At 39.9% G+C, this 23,787-nt stretch overlaps 1 protein-coding gene across 3 annotated transcripts in view; it reads left to right on the forward strand.

Moving 5' to 3' along the window:
- Window positions 1–9,429, forward strand: part of BZW2 (basic leucine zipper and W2 domains 2) — a 33,456-nt gene extending 24,027 nt beyond the window's left edge. For 2 of the 3 annotated variants that reach the window (XM_009994944.1, XM_009994943.1), the window contains exons 9-11: window positions 698–836; window positions 7,234–7,356; window positions 8,974–9,429. In XM_009994944.1, coding sequence (XP_009993246.1) covers window positions 698–836; window positions 7,234–7,356; window positions 8,974–9,002 — 291 coding nt within the window. In that variant the 3' untranslated portion in view covers window positions 9,003–9,429. The remainder of the gene's footprint in view (window positions 1–697; window positions 837–7,233; window positions 7,357–8,973) is intronic. The other variant, XM_009994945.1, reaches the window with a different exon arrangement.
- Window positions 9,430–23,787: the final 14,358 nt, after the last annotated feature.

Below are 23,787 nucleotides of genomic sequence, written 5' to 3' on the forward strand. Positions count from 1 at the left end.
GAAAGAGTGAACAGGATATGATCCTTTGACATAGTCTTTTAAGATCTGAAATTAGAGAAAATAAATTAATAACAAAAAAAAATTTACTTTGTCTTTTATTATATTAATAAACCCCAGGAAAATACAATGAAATGTACTGCTACTGTCTTGTCAGAATAATTGTGCTTTGAAAACATTTCTGTTTACCAAAGCAAAGGTTGTCGTAATGCTCAGGTGGTGATAATGAGAAAAAATAATGACACTTGGTCACAGCTGACCTGGAATAATTTAATTTCATTTCCTGGGATTACTGAAACCTGTGTGAAATTATAGATTTGTTTCATGTGCTTCATCTTTGGGTGTCTTACGTTATGGAAATCAGTAAAGCATCACTCGTGAATCAGCAGCCTGCTACGTTGTGCAGTGTATGAACAGCAGTACTCCAAGTCCAAGATGTGGAGTTTATAAATTGATTTTACAAAATTCAGGATCTATAAGTGGTACTTAATTTTATCTAACAGCATGTAGCATGTCTTACAAAAGCTCATGGATATTTCTGTATATCCATTGCATGTGCTTAAGTAAATGCAGTTGGCAAGTAACTTTAAGGTTTCAGTGAAACAAATATTCAGAAATTATGCATCAATTAAAAAAAATACTTATTTTAATTTTCAATATACAGACATGCATTTTGTTTTTTACCCTCTCTTCCTTTCAGCAATATGCCCCTCTGCTTGCTGTATTCAGCACTCAAGGCCAGTCAGAGCTGATTCTTCTCCAGAAGGTGCAGGAGTACTGTTATGACAACATCCACTTCATGAAAGCCTTTCAGAAGATAGTGGTACTCTTTTATAAAGGTAAAAGTCTGTATCCACTGTTGTATGCTGTGCATGGATTCTCTGTGCTGACCACTTACTTACAATGTAACAAGAAACAGACATTCTCTGGGTATTGCATGTAAGAAGGTTGTGTTGGGAGTTGAACTCTGAAGTACCTTAATGCTTTGATAGTGGAAAGGAACATGTGGCAGCGGAAAAAGCGAAACGAGCCCTTCTCTTTCTGTTGCATTTATCCTGTAGCATGAGAAGGTTGCAAGCACCGTGCACAGTCTGTTCAAGTTCAGTTTAGTTCTTGTATAACACCAGCTCTAGGAAGACATTTCTTCAAGTTCATGGCAGATTTTAAAAGTAGACTAGAGCTTGGTTTTAAGAAACCTTGAGAGTGCAAACCCTCTTGGCAGGAACATTTTTAGGGTAGTTATTTTTATTATCTCTCCCTGCCAGTAGGAGCTTTCTTTCTTTAGCTTTTCCTTTCCCTGCCAATTTCTTGCCATAGTTTGAGGGATTTAATTTTCATTGTGAAGTTGACTTCTTTGCAAATTTATTCTGATAGGGTTGTCACAGAGACTAATGGTCTTGCACTGTGTGTGATGGGTGGGTGCCAAACAGTTTGTTTTGACATTCTTGCTATAAATAGTTGAAGGAGAAAAATCAGCTGGATTAGACACCCAGTCCTGGTTCTTTGTTCACCCTGTTGTGTCCAGGTACATGTTCAAGGCAAACAAGTTCAAACTGTTAAAATAATTCTGCTTCAGAAGGCAGAAGTAAGTGAACCATGTGGATTTTTTTCCATCCCTGTGTCAATATAGCATGGCCTCAATGATCAAATGAAAAAGCAATACACCAGTCCCTCTGCCTTCACATGCTACAACCTGTAAACATGACTAATGACTGAGGACAAACTTGAAACTGCAGCCTGCAGCAAACGCTTTATTCAGTTTTCTTTGGAAAAGAAGATTCACTTTGGACATGATGAATATGCACCGTAACTGTTGTGCACTCGGACCATAAGTGATAGTTAAACCAGAAATGGTCTTGTGTAGGATTCCCTTCAAAATTTTTTGTAGATTCATTACTGAATTAGCTTTCAAGAGCAGTCCTGACATTCTGAAGTATTAAAAAAAGAAGAAAATAAATCACCACACTGTCCATTAAATTTAATATGCTCCAAGAACTCAGTCCCCTCTACTCTGCTCACCCTATGTGCTCTTGCTCTGACTTCAGAGATGTACCCAGGCAGGCTTGTTAGGAAGGGTGAGAAGACTTTAGCCTCAGCACTACAGGTGCCACAATGTTGTTTAGGATTCCCATGATATCTGGAAGCACGTTTGGAGCTACGTACTGTGTGGCCTGTCAGTTGAAGCCATAAGTTCAGCGTGTCCAGCATGTGCCATACTTCCCATTCCCAAATTGCTGCCTGGAATGTCTCAGACACGTGTGCCAGAGCACCTGCTCCTCTGCCATCTGATGCAGTCATGGGGCAGCACAGCTGCCAGCCTTTCCTAGCCCCATTAAGGCTGAAGATGAATCTGTCCTGTTTGGCAGACATACTGCTGCCTCCTGGCAACTGCTCGCCTGATTTTACAACCACTGGCCATAGGGCCTTTCTGAGTGCTGGACACAGTAAGGAAGTCATCAACTTCATCTCTTTAAAGCAGCTTTGGAGTTAAACAGTGGCAAGGTGAAGACACCTATTGTGTTAATCAGGGAAGGTTCTGGAAGTGCTAGTACCCCAGTTCCTGCTTCTCCCACATGATGTTAACTGATAAGCTTTAACAACTCATGGTTTTGGCTTGTCCAGAGCTATGCTGCTTGCCTCTGCTTTACTTGAGTGCTGATAGGCCTTGCCTTCTCTTTCTCCCCAGTTCATACCTACCCACTAGAGACAAGCCATGAAGTCTTTTTAGAGACATATCTTCTGTTTTCTAATAGTCAAGGAAACAGTACCCAACAGCTATTACTAGCTGTATTGGTGGTAAGGGGATGGCATACACCAGTGTTCCCTTTTTTTCTGTGCTTCACATGTAACCAGCACAGGATCTGGAGAGGTTTCAGGGTACCTGATGAATTTTTTCTAGTGACAACTAAATGTATCTGAAGTACCTGTGGATGGGCAGACAGAAATGCAGCTATCTACCAGCATGAATGTGGACAGTTTGTCACTTTTTACTCATTGTGGGAAGTTCCTCCTGGGCATGAAGACAGTCATCAGTGATAACAGACACCAAATGCCACTCATGCTTTGACAAATTTAGTTGTATGAATACTCTCATCAGCATATCTACCATCTTGCCTTTAAATCCTTCCCATATTTCCATCATAAAACAGCCCCTGGATTACTTTCCTGGGAATTACCTGGAAATAACTAAACATAGAAATAGGAACAGTGGGGCTCATTAGCACCTAGAAGATTTTCAAAGCCTGTGTTGTTTGGTTGATTTTTTTTGTTTGTTTGTTTTGTTTATTCTGCTTCTAAACGAGGAGTAATATCCACTTTTCCACCAATGAAAGCCCAAGTGCTGTTTTCCCTTATGTGGTAGCAGCTTCTTACCAACTTATAGGTATAATCTGCACAAGTAATTCTGTAGTCAAAGCTTATTGACATCATCATCATCATCATCATTATTATTATTATTATATCTTTGTGTTCCTTATATGGTAGAGAGAAAGTCCAGTTCTGTACTGATCCCTGGCTATGATGTTGCTTCTCTGATTATCCCTTAAAGGCAGTGCAATTGTATATCTCCCAGCTGCATTTTAACCAAGAATCTAAAAGCCAGTTGCAGAACAAAAACTACTGAATTCTCCTGAGTTGATACCTAATAAGCTTGCCAGCATCCTTAGTAGTTAGGCTTGCACTGTAAGATGTGTGTTGCTTTTCAGTCCATTCCATATTGCAGTGTGCCCCTTAGCTGTGGGTAAAATAAGCATTGTTGTTACTGGATTACATGCTGTAATTCATATTCACTTGTAGAATCTCCTTTCTTTTAGTTTGTGTCCAACCTGGCAATCTCAGATGCTATTGAAAGTAATAACCATTCCTTTCATGACAATCAGAATTTCACCCTTTGAACAGAAAACACCCTTCACAGGCACAAAGCCTCTGCATACTTTTGTGTTAGAATTCAAGACAGCGCTTTCAAATACCAAAAAACCAATACAACAAAAAAACCCCACATTAATACAAGTACATATGAAGTAGTACCCTAGTTTGTGGCACCTAATTAGGCCTCAGAGATACTGTTCTGCAGTACAGAGATGTTGTAACCAAATGTCTTCTAAAACACTGCAGGAATCCTGTGCTGACAAGAACTGAATCTTCAAGTTCCACTCAATACATGGGTTTTGTATTTTGATGAAACACAATTATCTTTAAATATCTTAATTATTCAAGTACTTTCTTTTGGTACTGGATGCAAAATTTTAACAACAAAAAACCAAAATCAAACCATAAAGACCGTAACTGTACTGTGGGTGACATTCCTTGCATTGAAAGAGCCCTTGCCTTAAGGCTCTGTCCTCCCAGCTGAGTTAGCTGCAACAGAGTTGAATTTTGCAGATTGATTGACTGTGGTTGCAGCTGACAGGGTGTGCTTTTCCCTTTAGTGCCGATGGCTATGCAATTTGAGTTGAAAGCAGAAATTCATTTCAACTGGGTGATTTAGTACAAAGCTGAGACCTGAACTTCAAATATCGACACTGGGCATTTCAGTCTCTGCTCTGCAGCTTCTTCCTTTCCTGAGGGACATCCCTAGAGGGTCTGTCTGTGGGTGGTTTGAGTGGTAGTTGGCTGCACCTGCAGGAAAACCGGCTCTCTCAGGCTGACATCACCTGGGACTGCAGTGAAAATGATGTGCACACACCCACAAACCACCATGTTCAGCTTCAGCCATTAAAATATATCTATAATCAGCTTTAATGAGGAATAACTATATATATACAAAATTAATCACTCCCTTCCTCCTCCCATCCCCCCCAGTGTTCCCATTGCTTCAAAGCAACCTAGAGGTATGATTAACTACAACCTGTCCTGCATGATTGTTTAATTGGGCATCTCTATGCTAAAACAGAATATCATTTCTTAGGAGCACTAGGGGCATGAATGTGTTACAAATGATATTGCTCAGAAATGAGAGTTGCAGTTGTCCTTTTTGTAGTCAAATGCTTTTTGTTCCTCTCTGTTAGTGTAGGAGGCTTATTGCTATGGAGTTACATACAGGCAAATTTTTCATTCACCTGACTTGAGAATGTTCTCATCTTTGAGGCACACAGTGAGATTGTATGCTGCTATTTTCAGGTTTGGGGTTTTGGGGAGGGAGAAGTTCCCCGTCCTTTTTGACAACAAACCCACTTAGCTTACAGTCTGCGACTCGAAAAACTAAAATCCTATTAACTCTTGGTCTGAGTTTTGTGCCTACCTAGAGGAGCGTCCTTTTACAGAATTGTAATAGGAATGGTAATGCACCAATGGACTTCTGCAGCTTCTCTATACTGCAACTTTTTGTGTTCTTGCATGTCCACAATAATGTTCACAATGCCCAAGAGCTAGTTTGAGCTGGGGAGAGGGTTGCTTTACGCTTTTTTTTTTTTTCCTCTCTCTTGATACCTTTCCTGATTTTCTTTGCCTCACGCTAAGGATCATAAATTGTCACACCTTGGGTAATCCTGCAGATGTAGTTCTGTAAATTGTAAGGACTCTGTACTGAACATGAGCTTTCTACATACAGATATTAAACATCAGTTTCATGAGAGTCTGTGAAATATTTTCAGGTTTGCTAAACTAAAATCCTGATTTGATAAATGCTCTAAGGCCTTTAAACTGCTGCTAAAGACTGCTGGCAAGTATTTGATACAATGTATTTGAAACTTCTTTCTTAGCTCCAGTGTTTCCAGTCTCCCATGGAGAAAAAGTTGATTGTGGTGGGTTGTGATTTCAGGAAGATCTGGCTTTATGTGCCACTTGTAGGGTTCCCTAAGCACAATTTTATGTACTGAACATAGCCCAGAGCCAGCACAGTCCTGTTCTCTTTTCCCTGTGTTTTCAGCTTACTGTCAGTTGCAGCAAACTGCAGAAGAGATTTTATTTTGGAAAAGTGTCTGAGAGACAAGGTTACTTCCACTCACATGCACTCACTAAATTCCACATTTTCAGGGAGACTTCTATTCAGTTACTGTTGGATGTCTTGGTATAGTCTTGATAGTGTTCAAATGTATCCCTGGTTAATTTCATCTGTTTATTACTCAACAGCATTTGTGAAATGTGTCTACTCTGTCTCATTTGATCAGATGCCTTGGGGTTTTGGTGTCATTTGTTTCAATTTGCCTTCTTCCCTTCCCTGCCACATCTGCTATAACCTTTCAGCTGAAGCAGAAAGTGATGGTCAGGTCGGTACTTTGGCAAGTGAATGGGTGGGATGGCAACAAGGAGCTCAAGAAAACAGGGAAGAACTCAACATAAATGTGTTGATTTTGCAGAGCAGGGGAGGATAGTTTGTTCAACAACAAAAAGAATGGAAATTTTAATGAGATGTAGAAAGCTGTCTTTAATCTTTTTATAGAACAAATACAGTTGGATTTTTTGTTGCCTCTTGCATTACATAACGGACAAAATGCCATTGTGGATCCCAGATTCTGCCTCCACAGCCATCAATTAGAGATATTTGGCTTGGCTGGATCACAGGAGCTTTGTTCCTGGGGCTAGAGGTCTGTTGCTAGACCTAAATTTGCATCTGTTGGAAACAATTAAGTGCCCTCACTGTTTATTTGGTTTTCTTTATTCTAAATCTCACTCAGCCTCACATTCCCTCACTAGCAGCTATTTTGTTCTTGATGCTTGACAGAATATCAGCCGTGCTGTCCATCTGAGCTGGTCCCTTAAAATTGGTGGTCTGAATAGCGGCCTTAAAACTTGCTAGCTAAAAACAATATGGAACAATATGGAGTGAAAAATTATTTGCAAAAAAATTCCTACTGGTTGTCTTTTAGTTCTTCAGTCAGGAGGTGACTGATGCTTCCTGTTTCTAGAACCATGCACAGTTCTGTGGTCCAACAGCAAGAAAATGCATGATATTTTATATTGTGGTAACTTCTAAAATATGTAAACTGATATTTAATGATCTTTATTTTTATCCACTCATCTTACGTGGTGTATTTAAAGCGAGATGAATGGAGAACTATCCTCTGCAGAAGCACGATATTTAGTAATTTAAGTGTAATACATTACACATTTTATTGCATCTGGAATCTCTTATATGCATCAGATATTTTGTAGTTGTAGTCTAATATAGTTCATGCCAAGCTTGTTCCACTGCAAACATATTAACTTTTTTCATGCTGCCTTTAAAATAAGTCTTTCTTCCCTCATGTTCAAAGCCTTCTAACTTTTTTTTTTTACCAACACTGATCTGTATTACAGCTGATGTGCTGAGTGAAGAAGCTATCCTCAAGTGGTATAAGGAAGCGCATGTTGCTAAAGGCAAAAGTGTTTTTCTTGACCAGATGAAGAAATTTGTGGAGTGGCTGCAAAACGCTGAAGAAGGTACAGTTTCATTTAAAGATATAGGGTAGTCTCTTGGCAAATGAATTTTCTTTTCCAGGTTTTAGTTCTACCAGGCATATGAAGTACACAGATTTAGAAAACAGCAGTCGGGACTCCTCCAAATTGCATCCAGTTATGCCCAAGCCTCACAATACTCACTGCTTTTTAATGTTTGTGGTGTCCTTAATGTGTGTGAAGTCCTTAAGTCATCAGGTATTACTTGTCTGTAGATAAATTCTTTAAGACTCTGCAGGGAGGAATGCTGCACTGATGACAGCGTGAAGTACCTTGGTGTTAGCGTGTACAACCTAACAGTTTCTGTATCAGTGCCTTTTCTGCTGTTATCATCTGTTCTGGCCACATGAGCATAAAGCATCAACCTGCCTCTGCCACTGCAGCTGAAATTGCTTTTAGCTGAATGTTCAGGCTAAGATTTGTGGTCTGTTTTAAGAGTCTCTAATTTTGTTTTTCTCATGCTCTGTATAGGAAAATACTTTGGTTTGTACTGAATGAATAAATAATCTTTTTTGCATGGAAAAAGAATGCCACCTCATTTGGGAAGAGCAATCCATGTATAATAGATAGTGTTCATTTGCATCCATTTAATGTAATTGGTTTTAGAGGGAATACGTAGTAATGCCAAGGAGCAGATAAGACTGCAGCAATTTATGTGTGCAGGTAGCAGCATAAAAATGGTAGGTCCTTTACCACTTGGGACTTCTGACTAGCAATCTTGATCTAATTAAGCATTTTTTCCCTTTTTCATCTTCTGCTTGTATGCCTTTCTGTTGCTCTTTATTTTTATCCTTTCCTGCATGTCCCCTCTGCCAGATGACCTTAATTGCAAAGTCAATACAAATGGAGACAAAATGTTACTGTAAGAAGATCTAGACCATATTTGCTCTGAGCAATCTGATCTGATGTGTAATATTTGCTGGCACCAAACCCTTTCCTGTCAGGTGAACACAGACAGAAATATAATATGATGCAAGGTAGTTCTAGGTAACAAAAACACCATCTGTGTTCCTTCTTCTAAATGACTTCTACTTGTCTTACTTCTAATTCTCCTCCTTCTCCTTCTAAATTACTTATATCTTATGCTGTACAAAAAATAACAATCTTAGTACAGATTTCATACCTGCTGTAGGGTATGAAACACCACATTAATGCCTTTCTAGATAGGCTGTCTGATGATGATGATTGATATTTGCCGAGCGAGTAGTTTAAAGAGTGCTTCCTGGATGATATCTGTACAGCCAGCCTACTCATAGAGATTAGAAAAGTGAGCAAATATTGCTCATCTAAAATAAAATCAGCTCAGATACACATTGCATGGATCTGCAGATGAGGACTAGAATAATTCATAGTGATCTGGTTAAAATTCTAGTGCCAGATCTGTAAATGAAGAGCTCCACAGTAGCAGAGTAGATCTTTGTCTTCTGAAGCTGTGTGTTTCTTTCTGCCTTACTCTGTTTAATCTGTCAACCTTTCCTAGGAAGTACTAGGTGTGATGAAAATTTTCATTTGAATTTTGTAAGGATATCTTATTATTTCTACAGAATGACTTGCATCACTGTCTTTGTGCAACTTACATGAAGTGTTTTACTTCTCTTCTAGAGTCGGAGTCTGAAGGGGAGGAGAACTGAGACGGTTCAACAGAGCCCAGTCTCAATCTAGGTTAATGCGAAACGCGCTTTGGAATGCTGTACTGTTCAAGCAAAGAGGCTTTACTTCAGTGTCATACAGAAAATTATAGGCTAGGCTTTCCTTTTGTTTAGAAGAATAAAGGTTTTTAATGGAGCCCTGAGGCATTAGATGCTTTACTTGGGACTCTACCTCTGGCTCATTGTACACTAACTTAGGTAAAAACATTCAGCAAGGAGCCATATAGAAAAAGTGAAATGAAATACTTACGGACTCCTTTTTATTAACGGCCTTTTTCAGGTACTATGGTATATGAACACTCCAATTTCTGTTTATAGAACTGTTTGGTCTGTGTTTGTAGCTCAATATTGGCTTGTGTATGTGATTTGACACCACCACATTTTTTGAATAAATGGCTTTTATATCTTAGTTTCATGGTGTTAGTGTGTATGTTTTCTCAATTTGGTTTGTCTAAGTTTTTGTTTCTTCAAGTGAAAATAACACAAGAATGTCAAGACTGTTTTTAATCACAAAATTAGCATTGGTAGGTAATTGGAATCCCTGTCTAATCTTTATTCCCGTATTTCCATGTAGCTTTGGACAGATTAGCCAGATTCCATAGCAAATATTGATTCATTCAATTTATTAATTTAAAGAAAATGTACAGGAACATATCTGCAGAGATATACAAAATTGATGCAAATGGTAAGCAGAATAATGTGCTGTTCTCAGTTCAGACTACACTCAGTTATTGGTGATGGCTAAATTTTACAAGAGAAAACATCTCATTTTAGAAGTACTAGCTTCAAAACATGCATAAATAGAAGTCATTGCATGTGAAATCTGAAATTTATTTACATCAATGTGATGTTACTAGTTGTTTGACTGAAATACATATATGAATATATAAAACTTCTGAAGACCCATCCTACTTTCTTTGATATTCCCGTTATGCCTTGATGCGATACCATTTGTAATTCCAGTGCCTGAGATGTGCTTAGGATGCTGCATAAATAGAGCCAGTATGCAAGTTTCTGCATGCACAGAAGTCTCAAAACCTAAGCCCAGAGCTAGAGGTCTGACATTGTGGGAATACTCAGGCAACACTTTGAATCAAGAGTTCCTGGAATCCTATGTTGTGCCTTATGGATGTTAACAGAAAAGCTCTAGTGCAGCACAGGCTCCAGTCTTGCACTTTTTTTCACATAGCAGCTGATCAACAGTTGCTGCCAGGTTATTTCTCACAGGTCCGGTTACTTTGGAAGCAGTCTTCTCCTGCCTCACTCCCCTCTTTGCTGGCCATGTCTCTGACCATGCTGGTGGCACAGATTGACTCGGAAAGCAAATCAGCATGGTGATAGATTGCACAACTCTGGTTCATCTTTTCTTTAAGAATATGTGTCTTAAAACACTCTGCATCCTTAATTGTAGAGTTGACATAAAATATGACTGATTGGATTAGTAACATTTAGAAAAGACAGGCTTGTATTCTTGCAGAGGAAAAGCATGAAAGAGCATAATTAACTAATGAAGTTAGTCATTTGTCATTAGAAACCAAATAAGCTAACAGACAGTACAGATTTTTCTGTGGAGAAGTCAACACATCATGGAAGCCACAGATCGTATGGTTGTACATATCTTTTTTCAGTACATATCTAGCTTTACTGGAAACAGCAAAGAGCAAGTGGAAATCAATTGCTGTTGAATGCCAGCTTCCAGTGTAGAACAAACAGCCTTTATTTTTGTAGCTGGTATTGATCATGGAAAGGGGAAATGTGTCATGTGGTTATTTCCAGTAACTTAGAAGAGACAGTAAAATAGTAATACTATAAATCAGAATTGATGCATTAGCTACATGCTTTTCATTTCAGTCTTTGTCATTAAAAAAGAAATTCTGCAGGCACTACTGACCTGGAGCCCTTGGTTTACAAACTGCAGCTGTGAAGTGTTGGTATTTGAGTCATCATTGATACAGAGCCACTTGCTGCTAACATTTCAAATTGAAAATTGCAGTTTTCTGAGGTACTAATGAATCTTCAGTTGGGTGTACATAAATCCACTTTTCTGTATAACCTAAAACTAGGACTGATTTCAAAGGTGCTGATCTAGAATAACATGCAGAAGACGCTATGAAATTGACCTGCAGTGAGACTGCCAGATACGGTGAGACAAGGCTGGCTGCGGGCTAGCTGGGCCATCTGCTGGAGAGAAAAAGCAGAAGCAGCAGGAGGCACTTTGTGGCACAAGGCAGCGTATCTTGGATGCCCTCAGCATACAGAGGATATAAACTAAGCTGTGTCCCATGCTTGGTGGGATCTGCTTCACTGAAGTTCTGGTACCTACAAGCTAGGCACCCATTGAGTTGGATTTGATGATTCTCATGGGTCCTTTCCAACTTGAGACACTCTGTGACTGCTGATGCAGTTCTCCCAGGTTCCCTTCATGGTTGTTGTGTTAGAGAGAAATGGGTGTTTTTAGGACAGGGCCACTGACCAAGCTAAGATTTGAGATTTACAGTGGGGTGAGGAGTTGCATTCTGAACTGACAGTACTTGTCCCATTTTCAGTTACGTAACTCCCAAAACTCAACATCATCAGTGTTTGTATCATGTCTAAAGTTTAGCCCCTGGGAGCCCCTCTCAGCTTGCTTTCACCCAGCAAAATGGTTTGTTATTTTGCTGAGGCAGTAGATGTTTCTGGCTCTAGTTTTCAGGAATTTTCCCCTCTTAATCTTTGAGATCAATGCAGATTGGGACTTTTCATGCACATGGGTATTTTCATCTGGAATTTTAAATATATGCCAGAAAATTAACTAGGCAGGGGCACGAATACAAATAGACCTAGTTTGGATCAAACTGAATTTCAGCACAAACATGTAATGATTGGGCATTTCAGTAACCCTGTGGTTTAGAAGCTGGGCAGAGGTTTTGATTTGACTGTTCAGGCAAAGTACCCTTCCCTGGAAGCCCTCACAGAATCTATATTTCAGTTAAAATGTCCCCAACCCAACCAACCATTGAATTAGCATATCTCTGCTAGAGAAATGAAAGCTACAGTATACACGTAATTACATGCTTCAAATCTAGAGTCAGTTGTCTTATAAAAATAAAAATATTTCACAGCAAATGTGCTTCTCATATCACATTTATTTTTGGAACATCGCTGGAATGTAAATGTCAGAACTGTACATATCTCTCTTACTCAACAATAAATTGCATTAGTATGCACTTTGAAATGGGGGCTATTGAATTTGAAGGTGATTACTCCCTCTTGGCCTCTCCCTTCTGAAATCACACAGGGATTTTAACTGAGACCCATTTATTTTGCTTTAAAACATTCTTCCGGCATGCAGGTGCTTTCCAGGAGAGGGACTGAGTCTCCTTGGGGATACAACAGTGAGATGTGTTTTACAGGCTCCTCGCTTAAAGCACTGGTTAGAAATCTGAAAGTTTCTTGCTGCTTCTACTACCTAATTGCATTGCAGGGATGTCTGTGCTGGTACAAATACAAAGGTGGCTCCAACCCCCCAGCGGTTACTGATGCCACAGATCACAAACCATTGAGCCAACACCCCCTTCAGCATTTTCAGCAGCAGCCCTGCTTTCATCTCTACTGCATTTTGGCCAATAGATTTTACACCTAGGACATGTGATGATAATCTTTCATGCAAGCATCCCTCTCACATGCTTGGCCAGCACATCTCAAACCCAGAGGGCAGACCTGTGCCAAAAGGAGCAGTGGAAAAATTCCCAGGCTCTCCCCTGGGACAGCTGCAGGCTGGCACTTAGTGCCTGGAGAAACCTGCTTTCTCTGCAGGGTCCTAGGGTCCGGTCTGTTACCGTGTCTGGGAGAGGGAGGGGGGCAATTCAGATTTTTTTCACAAAAGTGTTTTTTGACAATTCTAGCAATTTATTAACTGATTGAAAAAGTAAAGAATTCTTCTCTTCTCAGTCTTACAGATTTAAGTAGTATGTATTCTAACAAACCAATCACACATCCAGCAGTTACATATATATTGAAATAAGAATCATAGAATCATAGAATCTTAGGGGCTGGAAGGGACCTCGAGAGATCATCTAGTCCAACCCCCCTGCCAGAGCAGGGTCACCTAGAGTACATCACACAGGAACTCATCCAGGTGGGTTTTGAATGTCTCCAGTGAGGGAGACTCCACAACCTCCCTGGGCAGTCTGTTCCAGTGCTCTGTCACTCTCACAGTAAAAAATTTTCGGATATTCACCTTGAACTTCCTATGCTCCAATTTACACCCATTACCCCTTGTCCTATCACTGGTCATCACTGAGAAAAGCCTAACTCCGTCCCCCTGACACTCACCCCTTACATATTTGTAAACATTGATGAGGTCACCCCTCAGTCTCCTTTTCTCCAAGCTAAAGAGACCCAGCTCCCTCAGCCTTTCCTCATAAGGGAGATGTTCCACTCCCTTAATCATCTTCGTAGCTCTGCGCTGGACTCTCTCGAGCAGTTCCCTGTCCATTTTGAACTGAGGGGCCCAGAACTGGACACAATACTCCAGATGTGGCCTCACCAATGAAGAATAGAGGGGGAGGAGAACCTCTCTTGACCTACTAACCACTATTTTAATATTAAAAGATTTCAGAACATAGGAGATACTGGTGAACTGATGCATTCAACTGCTCATTCAACAAAGAACCCTGACCTCTAGTAATGACTTCTTTCTAATTAGGGTCTTTCCATTGATGCTGTTGTCAAGACAGATTAAAAAATGAAAAACTATTTTGAACATTATTTTTAATTATAAGTAAAATACTATTTTAAGATGCTTACTACAGTATCCTTAATGTAAATAATATATAATAATGCAAAAGAGAAATGCACTTGTCAGTCTCAGCTATCACCGCACAGCACCACATGCATAGCTCCATTTTGCAGACATACAGGACGTGTCCACTACCCACTGGCGAGATGTTGGTGGGCTGCATGTGCCAAAATCTATCATCATCTCCCAGTCAGCAGGAGGAAAGAGGCCTGCGCTGGAACTCCTGATAAGACACAGTGGCAGACTGGCAGGTAAGGTTTTGGTACTTGGATCTGTCATTCCTGTGGCTTCAGGCTGCCAAAAACTCAATTACTTCAGTCCATGTTTCTCATTTAACAGTTCAACACTAACGACTGCCTCTGCCTCCTACCCTCATCACCAGCACTTGATCACAAGATGCAAGTGTCTGCTTCCATACTGTCCAGCACCCTTTACCTGACAGGACTGCAGGGGAACTGCAAACTGCTCTGTAACTCCACTAACAGGGAGAAACACATCCATGAACACAAAATTTATCTGATGTAGGAACACACAGTAACTGAAAACAAACAAACAAAAAAACAACAACACAAAAACAAAACAAAAAAATATTTTACCCAAGTGAGTGTATCATGGCAACTTTGTAGTGATAACATGCATTTATGTTGAGTGTCTGCCAGTACATCAGCTGCCCGAGATATTTTCTGTTTATTGTTCCTTGATGAAGTTTAGTAACATTGTTGACAGGCCAGCATAACTCTCTAAATCATTACTAGTTATTGCTGGGATATTTGCATAATGCTGACAACGGTAAATTATGCCAGAAGAAATAGTAAAAGAGTATTGTTTCCAAGTATCCAAGGATATGACCAAAACAAGGTTTGTAGGCAGACTTATGTTATTAGACCCACCAGACTAGGCTGGGAAAAATCAATAAGCTTTCAAGTACACCAGTCCTTCTCCAGGTCCAAAATAGAAGCAGCAGCCTTGAAAAAATAAAAAACAATTGAGAACTGCTCTAAAATTTACTTAGATATGTATCAATAAGACCACACAAGGAAAAACAGATGGTACCTGTGATATTGAAGGATATTTTGAAGGGAAGTGGGCAGCCAGGTAATTTATAGTTTATGAATTAAGGAGGACATGTCAGTGGAAGAAAAGGTTAAACTATGCTACAGAACCTCTCTCTTTTACCATGTTGATGACCTAAAGAAGTTTAAATATATGAGATTCAGACTTCTCCACCTTTGCTCAAGGGTCACAGACAGCACTACATTAGCTGGGAAAAAAAGCCTTTACTCTGTGGCTCAGTGCCCATCCCTGCATCAAGTCTGTCCCCAATGCAAAGACACCTTCTCAAGGAACCTGGATATGAGGCTGTATTTCCACAACTAGAAATTCCTCTTGTGTCAAGAGATGAAAACAGTGTATGGACAGACCCAGAAGATCACATTTCCCAAGATTTTCTGAGGCTTTATTGAGACAGTGGGATTCTGGGATTAACAGAAACAGTATTATATTTCTTCTTGCTATCACAGACTTTGCTTCTGCATTTTGCTTTGAGCTTAAGCCATTAATGAATCCAGAAAGATCTGAACCTGTAAAGCTGTTCCAGAAGAAACTGTCAAGGCTGATGATGTGCCTAGGGACATGGTTTTAGTGGTAGCCTTGCCAGTGCCTGGATAACTGTTGGACTTGATGATCTTAAAGGTCTTTTCCAACAAAAATTCTTCCATAATGCTGTGATTTCTAATCAAAGGGTATCATCCTGTACCCAGCTGAGAACATCCTGAATTCTCTTTCCCCTCATAAAACACGTCATTCAATAAATATCCAACATGGAAATGCCTTCTATCCCCAGACAGATCACCTCTCATCATGCTATCTCATCTTCCTCTCTCTATATCAGGTTGGCCCAGGTTTCCAAAAGACTGGGAAAACATTTTGTCACCCTTGGCTCAAGTTCTGGCCCTGAAGTCAAAGCCATCTGCCCTCCCATTGCAAAGTATCTCCTGCAGCCCCTTGCCCAGGGTACAAAGGAGAATCCCCTTCACCCCAGGGGCTAGGGCTGGGACCATATGTCATTGATTCAGACCCCGTTGGTGCCACTCCAGCCTGTGCATAGCCTCCCTGCCAGGCCCAGGACAAGCAGAGTGCATGAACCACATCTGTTGGCACAATTCTACTCCTTGGGGAAATCTGCATTGAGCTTTCAAATAATACCAGCAGCCAGATTTGTAGGGACACGGTCTCTAGAGATCCCAAATAAGCCAGTGGCTTGTCAGGAGAAATGTCAGCACCTGGAAACACTGCAAGGCGGAGACAGAGAGGAGTATTCAGTACCAGCCCCGAGAGAAGTATAGGATACAAAAAACAAGACAGAATAACTGTATAAATCAAGGTCACATGCTGTCACTTCTGCATAGAATAGCACATAGATACTGCTCTCTCACATGCTGCTGCTCTTCCAGTCACACTCAGGTCCCTCCTACAGTCATCAGAGATCACTTTATCTCTGCTTCTTTCATTTCAGCTTTCAACTACATTTTGTGCATATTCACATTCACAGTTTCCTTTATATGTCTTCTTAAGTTTTCTTTGTATGGGTGAGTTTTAATACATTTATAAAACTAGTTATAGTTTAATGATTTATGTAGCATCTCTGTCATTATGTTACACTTACAATTTAGTAGCTGTCACAGCAACTGAAATTGCTTTTTTTTTTTTTTTTTTCAACAAGCCTTCCTGAAACAGCAGCTGATGGGACCCCTTTAAATGAAGAATGATACAGGCACACATCTGGATGATTTATTTAAACTTAAATAGCACAATCTTCCCTCTAAGGACTAAAAAAGCAAATGATCGTTTGTTTATACTCTGTGCACAAATTCACCTATATACATTACTGAACTCGAGTAGGACAGATGAAATAAAAGAATCAGACGCAGGCAAAAAGAATCAGAATGGATACATCAAAGATACATGAATACATCTGCTAAAGAGGTTGCAAAGGTTCTCATGACCCTAAACTCCAAACGTTTTCCACAGGGTCTGGGAGAGGTTTGAAAGCTGTAAGTGGATAAAGGCAACTGACTGAAGAGGAACACATGGTGGTGCTGATGTTGCAAAGCAACCCTGAATTTTTAACATGAAAAAGGCACGGAAGAGCAGGGTGGTCTTCTTGGAAATGCTAATCCTCAGAGGAAAAAAGGACAACTTCCCATATCAAGGGAAGAATCCACTAGGGGCAACTTTAATAGTATAGACGGGAACCTAAAAGTAAACTAGAGGAAAGGCACAAAAGCACTGCTTTCTGCAAAGGAAAATGAGAGCGACAGCAGAGCAACAACCTGGCAGTTCAAGTCCTGCAACAGTGGGATGGTCTGAACGATGCTGCAGATGACATTTAAGCTGGAATTTTGTTTCCATTACTAAATTCATGCTGTTCTCACAGAAACTCACTTAAAACATCAGGAACCTAGACATATTCTGGAATTCTCAAAGACTCTTACTCCACCAAGATGCAGCCAATCAGAACTAGAAACTCTTTTGAGCTTTAAAGAAGGTATTTGGAGGAAGTATAAATATATTACCAACCCACCTCTCACCAGATATCTGCTGCTGCTGTGCTAGCCTGTAACAAGCAGAAATCTATTCCTTTTCAAAGGCAAAAAAAAGCACCAGAAATCAGAAAAAAGAAAGAAAAGAAAATAGAACAGCATAAAACCCTCCATGTCTTTCTTTCATTCCCTACTGTTTGCTTATTTTATTATCTTGCACAAGAGTTCTTCAACCATGTGAAAGTGCATAATTAAATGGAAACTCTATTAACACTCTGGCAAAACACTCTTCTCTTTGACTGTGTAAACTGTACAGAAAAAAGCATAGCAAGTATAGAAAAAATTGAGCAAACCAAAGTGAATACCTGGCTGGTTGAGATCAAACCATTTTTGACTGATGGCTGTCTGAACCAGCAGCAACTAGAACATGAAAACCCACAGCTTCAAAAGGGCAAGCCCTAAACTGGGAATGCAGGCTGGCAAACCAGACAACTGAAAAAGGCAAGTCTTGGAACTTTGAGAAGTAACTTTGTTGAACGATAAGATATGCCCTGTCACCTTTATCTTTCTTTTCAGGAAATAGGAGAAAGCAAATTCAACTGACAGAAAATTCCTGTGTGGCTAAGGAATTAATTACTTACTGCAGATACAAGTATCTGACTGTCAGCTTGTGTAATGTCTCTAATGTTGATGTTTGGGCACTGATAGCAGAAATCACTGACAGCAGACTCGATAAGCAGCTAACCTGTAGGATAAAACATGAAGCTAAGTTTTAATGCATAAGCCTCTATATTGCTTAGCTTGCATGATGCCAGAAACATACCCCAGAGCAAGACAAACAGGCTGATTTTCACAGTGATACACCTGCTGTTGTACTGGAGCTGGACATATAGCTCTAGAGCAAAGCAGTAAATTCAAGTTAAGCACGAGCATTCAGGGTTGCACTGTCAAACTCTGGGTATCACCTAACACTGCAAGTAACAAACAAGGGGTTTTTATTCTATTTCATAGTTACTAGGTACCTGTTCTATTGTTAGTGTCATCTGCTTGCAAGAAGACTATTGGAAAATAAAGAGCTGTGCTCAGAGATGAGCATACTCCTGAGTGCTCACGTTGCTTTACATTTTTGTACAAGGGCCTGATACTGTTTCAGTGTTTTCCAGGGAAAACACCAAATCATGAAACTGCTTCCCAGCTTGTGCACAGATGATGGTGGTGATGCAGCAGAACCAGCCGCGGGTTGTTTTCCTAACTAGAAGAAAGAGTCATAGCTTTTTCTTTATGCTTCTCAGGCCCACTCAGAATTACTGCATTCACATTACTAGCAGCTCATGGCCTTCTCTTTGCAAGAAGCCAGGCTGCTCTAATAAAGATTGTTAGAGGCACAGAGCATTATTACTGAACCAACTTCTTCAAGATGTATGTCAGGTGTCTAAACTAGTTATGATGCTGGATTAAGATTTAAGATTAAGAAAGGAAGCAGGTTCTTTAAATTTACCTTGATAATTTTGAGCCATTTACTGCTCATGTTTTCAAGGTTTTGCTCACAACTAAGTTGTTTGTTTCTGAAAGATTCTCACATCACCACAGGACTGCAGGAGCTAACATTCCTGCAGATAAGCTTAGTAGGCATATTGACTGTGCTTCACAGAAACCACAGAAAGAAACAATGGATACACCAACATTTGGCATTCTGTCTTTCTCTTCTTGGTGTGAATTTCACCTGGGGATGCTGGTTTGGCCCAAACATCTCACAAGTGATCTACCCTACATGATCAGGAAGTCAAAGGAAAATACCAGCTAATGATGTCATGGGGAAAAACAGACTGCTCTAGCTCCTGAATGAATGAATGGCACAGGAATGACAATGGCACTGCTTATTTAACCTAGATAAAGGGCAGCTGGGGGCAGTTCTGATTGCATTCCTCAACTCTCCAGGAACTAAAGTGAAGACAGAGCCAAACTCTTCTTAGAGGGACACAGCAAAAGTACAAGGCAATGGCCATAAGTTGCAACAAGGTTAATTCTGATAGTGAAAAAGTTTTCATAGTGCGGGTACTCAAGCACTGAAACAAGTTACCCCAACAGGTTGCAACCCTCCATCCTCAGAAAGGTTCAAAACTTGACATCTCCCTGAGCAAACTGCTTTGGCTCAGTGGTCAGCCCTAGTTTGAGCAGAAGGCTGGATCAGACAACCTTAAGGGTCCCTTCCAGCCTGTGCTCTCCACGGTTCTGTGGCAGACACGACTGGTCAGAAAGCTCACATGCACAGCATGAATACTGAGCCAACTGGGTGATTAAGCCACTAGTTATGCAACTTACATCAAAACCTTGTTGCTTGAACTTTCTTTTGTGATGCATAGCTTTTCTCCTCATCCTCCCTCTCCCACAGTAAGTGTTGCTCAGAGTGTCCTCTACTGTTCTTCCACATACTTGTAAACACTTTGGGTTTACCCCTTGTAGAATACAATGCCTGCTTACTTCAGGATTTCTTGGAACTCTCCCAGGGAATCATCTGGGAGGACATTCAGTGGATGGTATCCACTTTCCCTTCAAACCAAAACCAAGTAGTCATGGTTTCCACCTGAACCTAATAAAGCAGAAATCTTTGGGATGCAATGGTAATGAAACCTGCAGCAGACATAAGACCAATAAAACCCGCAATTAATCTGAAAACTATTTACTTTCCCACTGCTTATACCCTGCTGTTAGTCCACAGGCATGTACATGTCCTGTTAATCACAGAGTTATTGTCTTACCTCATACTTAATGCTGAAGTTTGCTAATTTTATTTCAGACCTGAAGAACAGATGTCACCGTGGATCAGGTGCAGCACACTGCACTGATACACTGCCCTCAAGAACAGGGTATGATCAACACTGCCTCTGAGAGGCCACCTTCCCAGCAGTTATCCATTTCTCCAGAGATGTACAAATGCCTTGTACTTAACAACACAAATCAGTTTGGATTTGGTTGCAGGAAGCATATGATCGCTTTGCTGGATGTGTAATTCAGCCTTTTTCTCTTCCAAACTTAACCAAAACCAGGCCAATTCCAGGACATCCCTGAATCCTGACATCAAACAGCAAGATTGGGCTTTGGGTCAAGCCCTTCATTTACTACTATTCAAAAGAGCATGATAGTAGTATTTTCAGCTTCCAGTTGTTTCTTTAATACGTTAGACGCAACAAACTCTCCTTATCCTAATCCTCTGTCATCTCAGTTAAAAATAGATTTTAAATGTGCTGAAGGGCAATTCTTACAATTAAGATATTCAGAAAATCCCAAGAAGCAGCTTCTGAACCTAAAAATGAGTATTTGCTTCTTTTACTATTTTTAGAAGACTGACCTCTGAAATAACACTTTCCCTTTAAAGTCAGTAACCTGGTGCTATCTTAGTTTTGTTATCTTTAACTCCCCACTGCCCCCTCACCTGTCTATAAACATTAGAGCAACAAACTTCACCAAGTGTATCTTTTGCATAGCAAGCACTATTCAGGGGGTGATTCAAAAGACATGGACATAAACTGAATTAACAAGTAGCCATGCTATTGTTACCGTCAAATGCAATTTTCATCCACTGCATGGTTAATCCAGTGGGAATTATAAAGAATGGCTTAAAAAGCAAGGCTAGACATCCACAACTATGGTTTCATGTTTGCCTGTAGTTGCTTGTGCTTGAAAAGACTCTCTCTTCTAGCTAGTTTTCTAACAGTGATTAAACTTTCCAGGCTTAATCCAAGAACTTTATGTCATTTTGATTTTTGTCAGGAAGTTTCTCAATATATTCAGCAGCTGTCTTTCCAAGAGCAAAGATTAATGAACTATTTTTTCATCAGTAGTAATTCATAACGACTTACATTTATTAAACTTAATATTTGCTATGTCTTTGTGGTTTTGGACGAGCTAGTTTCTGACCCAGCTGAGAGCTGCTCTAGCCACTAAACTTAAATGACCTATTTTCTTGTCCTAATTTCCCTTTCTCAATCTACAATGTTCCACTTCATTAAAAAAAAAAAATAAATCCTAAACAGGTTTGTACATCTTTTTCTCCTCTGCAGAGAAGAACCTTCAATACAAAGAACACAGGCAAGTTTACTCTGTATGCCAGAATCATCTCTCCTTTGTGTCTGGCTTGTAATGACCATCAATATGAAACCAACACAACACCTTGTATGTCTACCTGTAAGAGAGCAAAGACTCATCCAACACTTACGCCTACCTGTGCTATTCCTCACTGCCTGGTGCCAGAAAGGGCTGCTTTAAGGTTAGAGGTTTAATGGCACAAACACAACAGCACTGTTGGGAAACTGATTTTGCCCAGGAAGTGGAGAGGAATTAATGACTACATGCACACACCGTGGCACAGCCAATTCATTACTAGATGAGTCAGTAAATGACTGAGGTATGTCCACAGGACACTTGCACTGAATTCAGTTTTTAAAAGAAAATTCTGATTGTTACTACAGATAATATTCTAACTGTATATTTTATTGACTCCCTATATTCTATTATCTGCTGTGTTATTGGTAACTAAGGTGACTGACATCACTGACTAAATGAGGTGATTCAAGTGACCGAGATGAGTCAGACTTCTTTTTTCAGTGACACAAGAAATGGCTGGACACAGGAACCTGCTTTCCATGGAGAAACAGTTGATCATACACAGACAGTGCATTATAAAGTGTTTTACTTCACAGATTTTCTTTACCATACAGCCATCAACCTTCAGACACACTTACAGTCCAAGCACAGGAACATGCTTCAATGGTCAACTGCCAAGATAGAATAAAGCCTTTATTTACTCTAAATTAAGTTACCCAAAACACTGCCCCTTTGTGGATATACACTATTCACCTCAATGCTAACATCCAAAAATGTTAGCTGTATACAAAACCCACTTTGAAACAATTTAGACAGACAAGAGATGCTTGGCTTGGTTTTCAGGGCAGATGCAGTAACCTTTAAAAACAATTCCATGGGACCTTTTTGCATATGTAAAAAATGAGAAAGTGAGAAATTCCCTAGATGCTACATCATCATAGCAAAAGCCACAATATTACTGATTTTAACAGTAATCTGCATTTTTCATATAGTGCCTTGAAGGAAGCAAAAAGACTGGTGCTAGTTTTAAAAAAAACAACAAATAACTAAACAAACAAATACCAAGATAAACGTTGCCAGAGAAGAAAACTGTGCAAGGTGCATTCCAGGTTTCTTTAAAGTCCTACTGGAATTAGCACGGGTTTTAACACGCTTGATTGTCTTGCAGTGGAGTTCATACAATTTAGATTATGTTTATTTTTCATACCATCACAAGTATCTTGTTTATACATTTAAGAAGATGAAGTAAAATCAAAGTCTAACTTTAATAATTGTAAGTACAGAGATTCCAAGTGGCATTCCTCCTCCTGAAAACATCTGGCTTTTTAAAATCCTGTTTTTCCTCTCCCCGATTCTGATGTGCATGAGAGACTTTATACAAACAACAGGGGAAGAAATATTACTTTACAAGACAAAGAGTGAAATTAACTACTCAGAGTGCTGTCAAAGGCTCATTGTAAACCTGGGAAAAATAAAGAGATAAAAATCAATTTCTGCAAACAAAGTTTCACTTACAGTGTTTTAGACACTCCATAATAGTAGACTGAAAAAAGGTCACGCTGTCTTAATGTTAAGACAATAGTATATAGTTTAAGAAAATTTTGTCTATAACCTGAGCCTTCACCTTTATGTCTCAAAAGTGACACACACCTTTAGGTTTCAGACACATTTTAAGTAACATAAACCAGCAGCAATAATGTAGGATCACAGCCCACAGAAAGGGATTTGCCTACAAGCTGAGTTTGCATTCAGAGCGTTTCCACAGATGGCCCAATGCAGAAAACCTCCTGAAAACTACCCCAACTTGATACGAGCTTTAAAGGAAAACAAGGAGTGAACTGCCCGTACGGCTCCACTTGAAGCTCTTTTGAACAGTAACCAGCATGTCAGCAACGAGCCCCAGTAACTGTATTTTCACGCCTCTCTCTCCTTGCAGGAGAATTTCCTTGTGTACTTCTGCTCAGCCTGTAAGTGCACGTCAGCAGCATTACAAGTGCCCAGTGTGTTCTCCCCCATCGCAGTTTCCCATGAAATAATGACAAATTCACACTGCCCAGAGCTCCTCCTGTTGCCAGCAGTGCCATTGAAAGACACCAAAGAAAGGCAGGAGAACAAAGACTGTGCAAGGAAGCGGAGAATAAGCATCAGAAAAAAAGTGAGAGAAGAAAAGTAAAGGCTCTTGGTCATGTCTGGCAGCCCTGGATTTGTGTAATGGATGGGAATGCAGAATTTGTCCGCTACGGCGGCAAAGGGTGACAAGACAAATACTTAGGATCCTCACCTGGACTAGCTATTTAAATAAACTTAAAAAAAACCCAACAAAACACTATCTGTTCTTTCC

This window comes from Chaetura pelagica, unplaced genomic scaffold (genome assembly GCF_000747805.2).
Source record: "Chaetura pelagica isolate M959 unplaced genomic scaffold, ChaPel_1.0 scaffold12, whole genome shotgun sequence".
In the NCBI taxonomy this organism is placed as follows: domain Eukaryota; kingdom Metazoa; phylum Chordata; class Aves; order Apodiformes; family Apodidae; genus Chaetura; species Chaetura pelagica.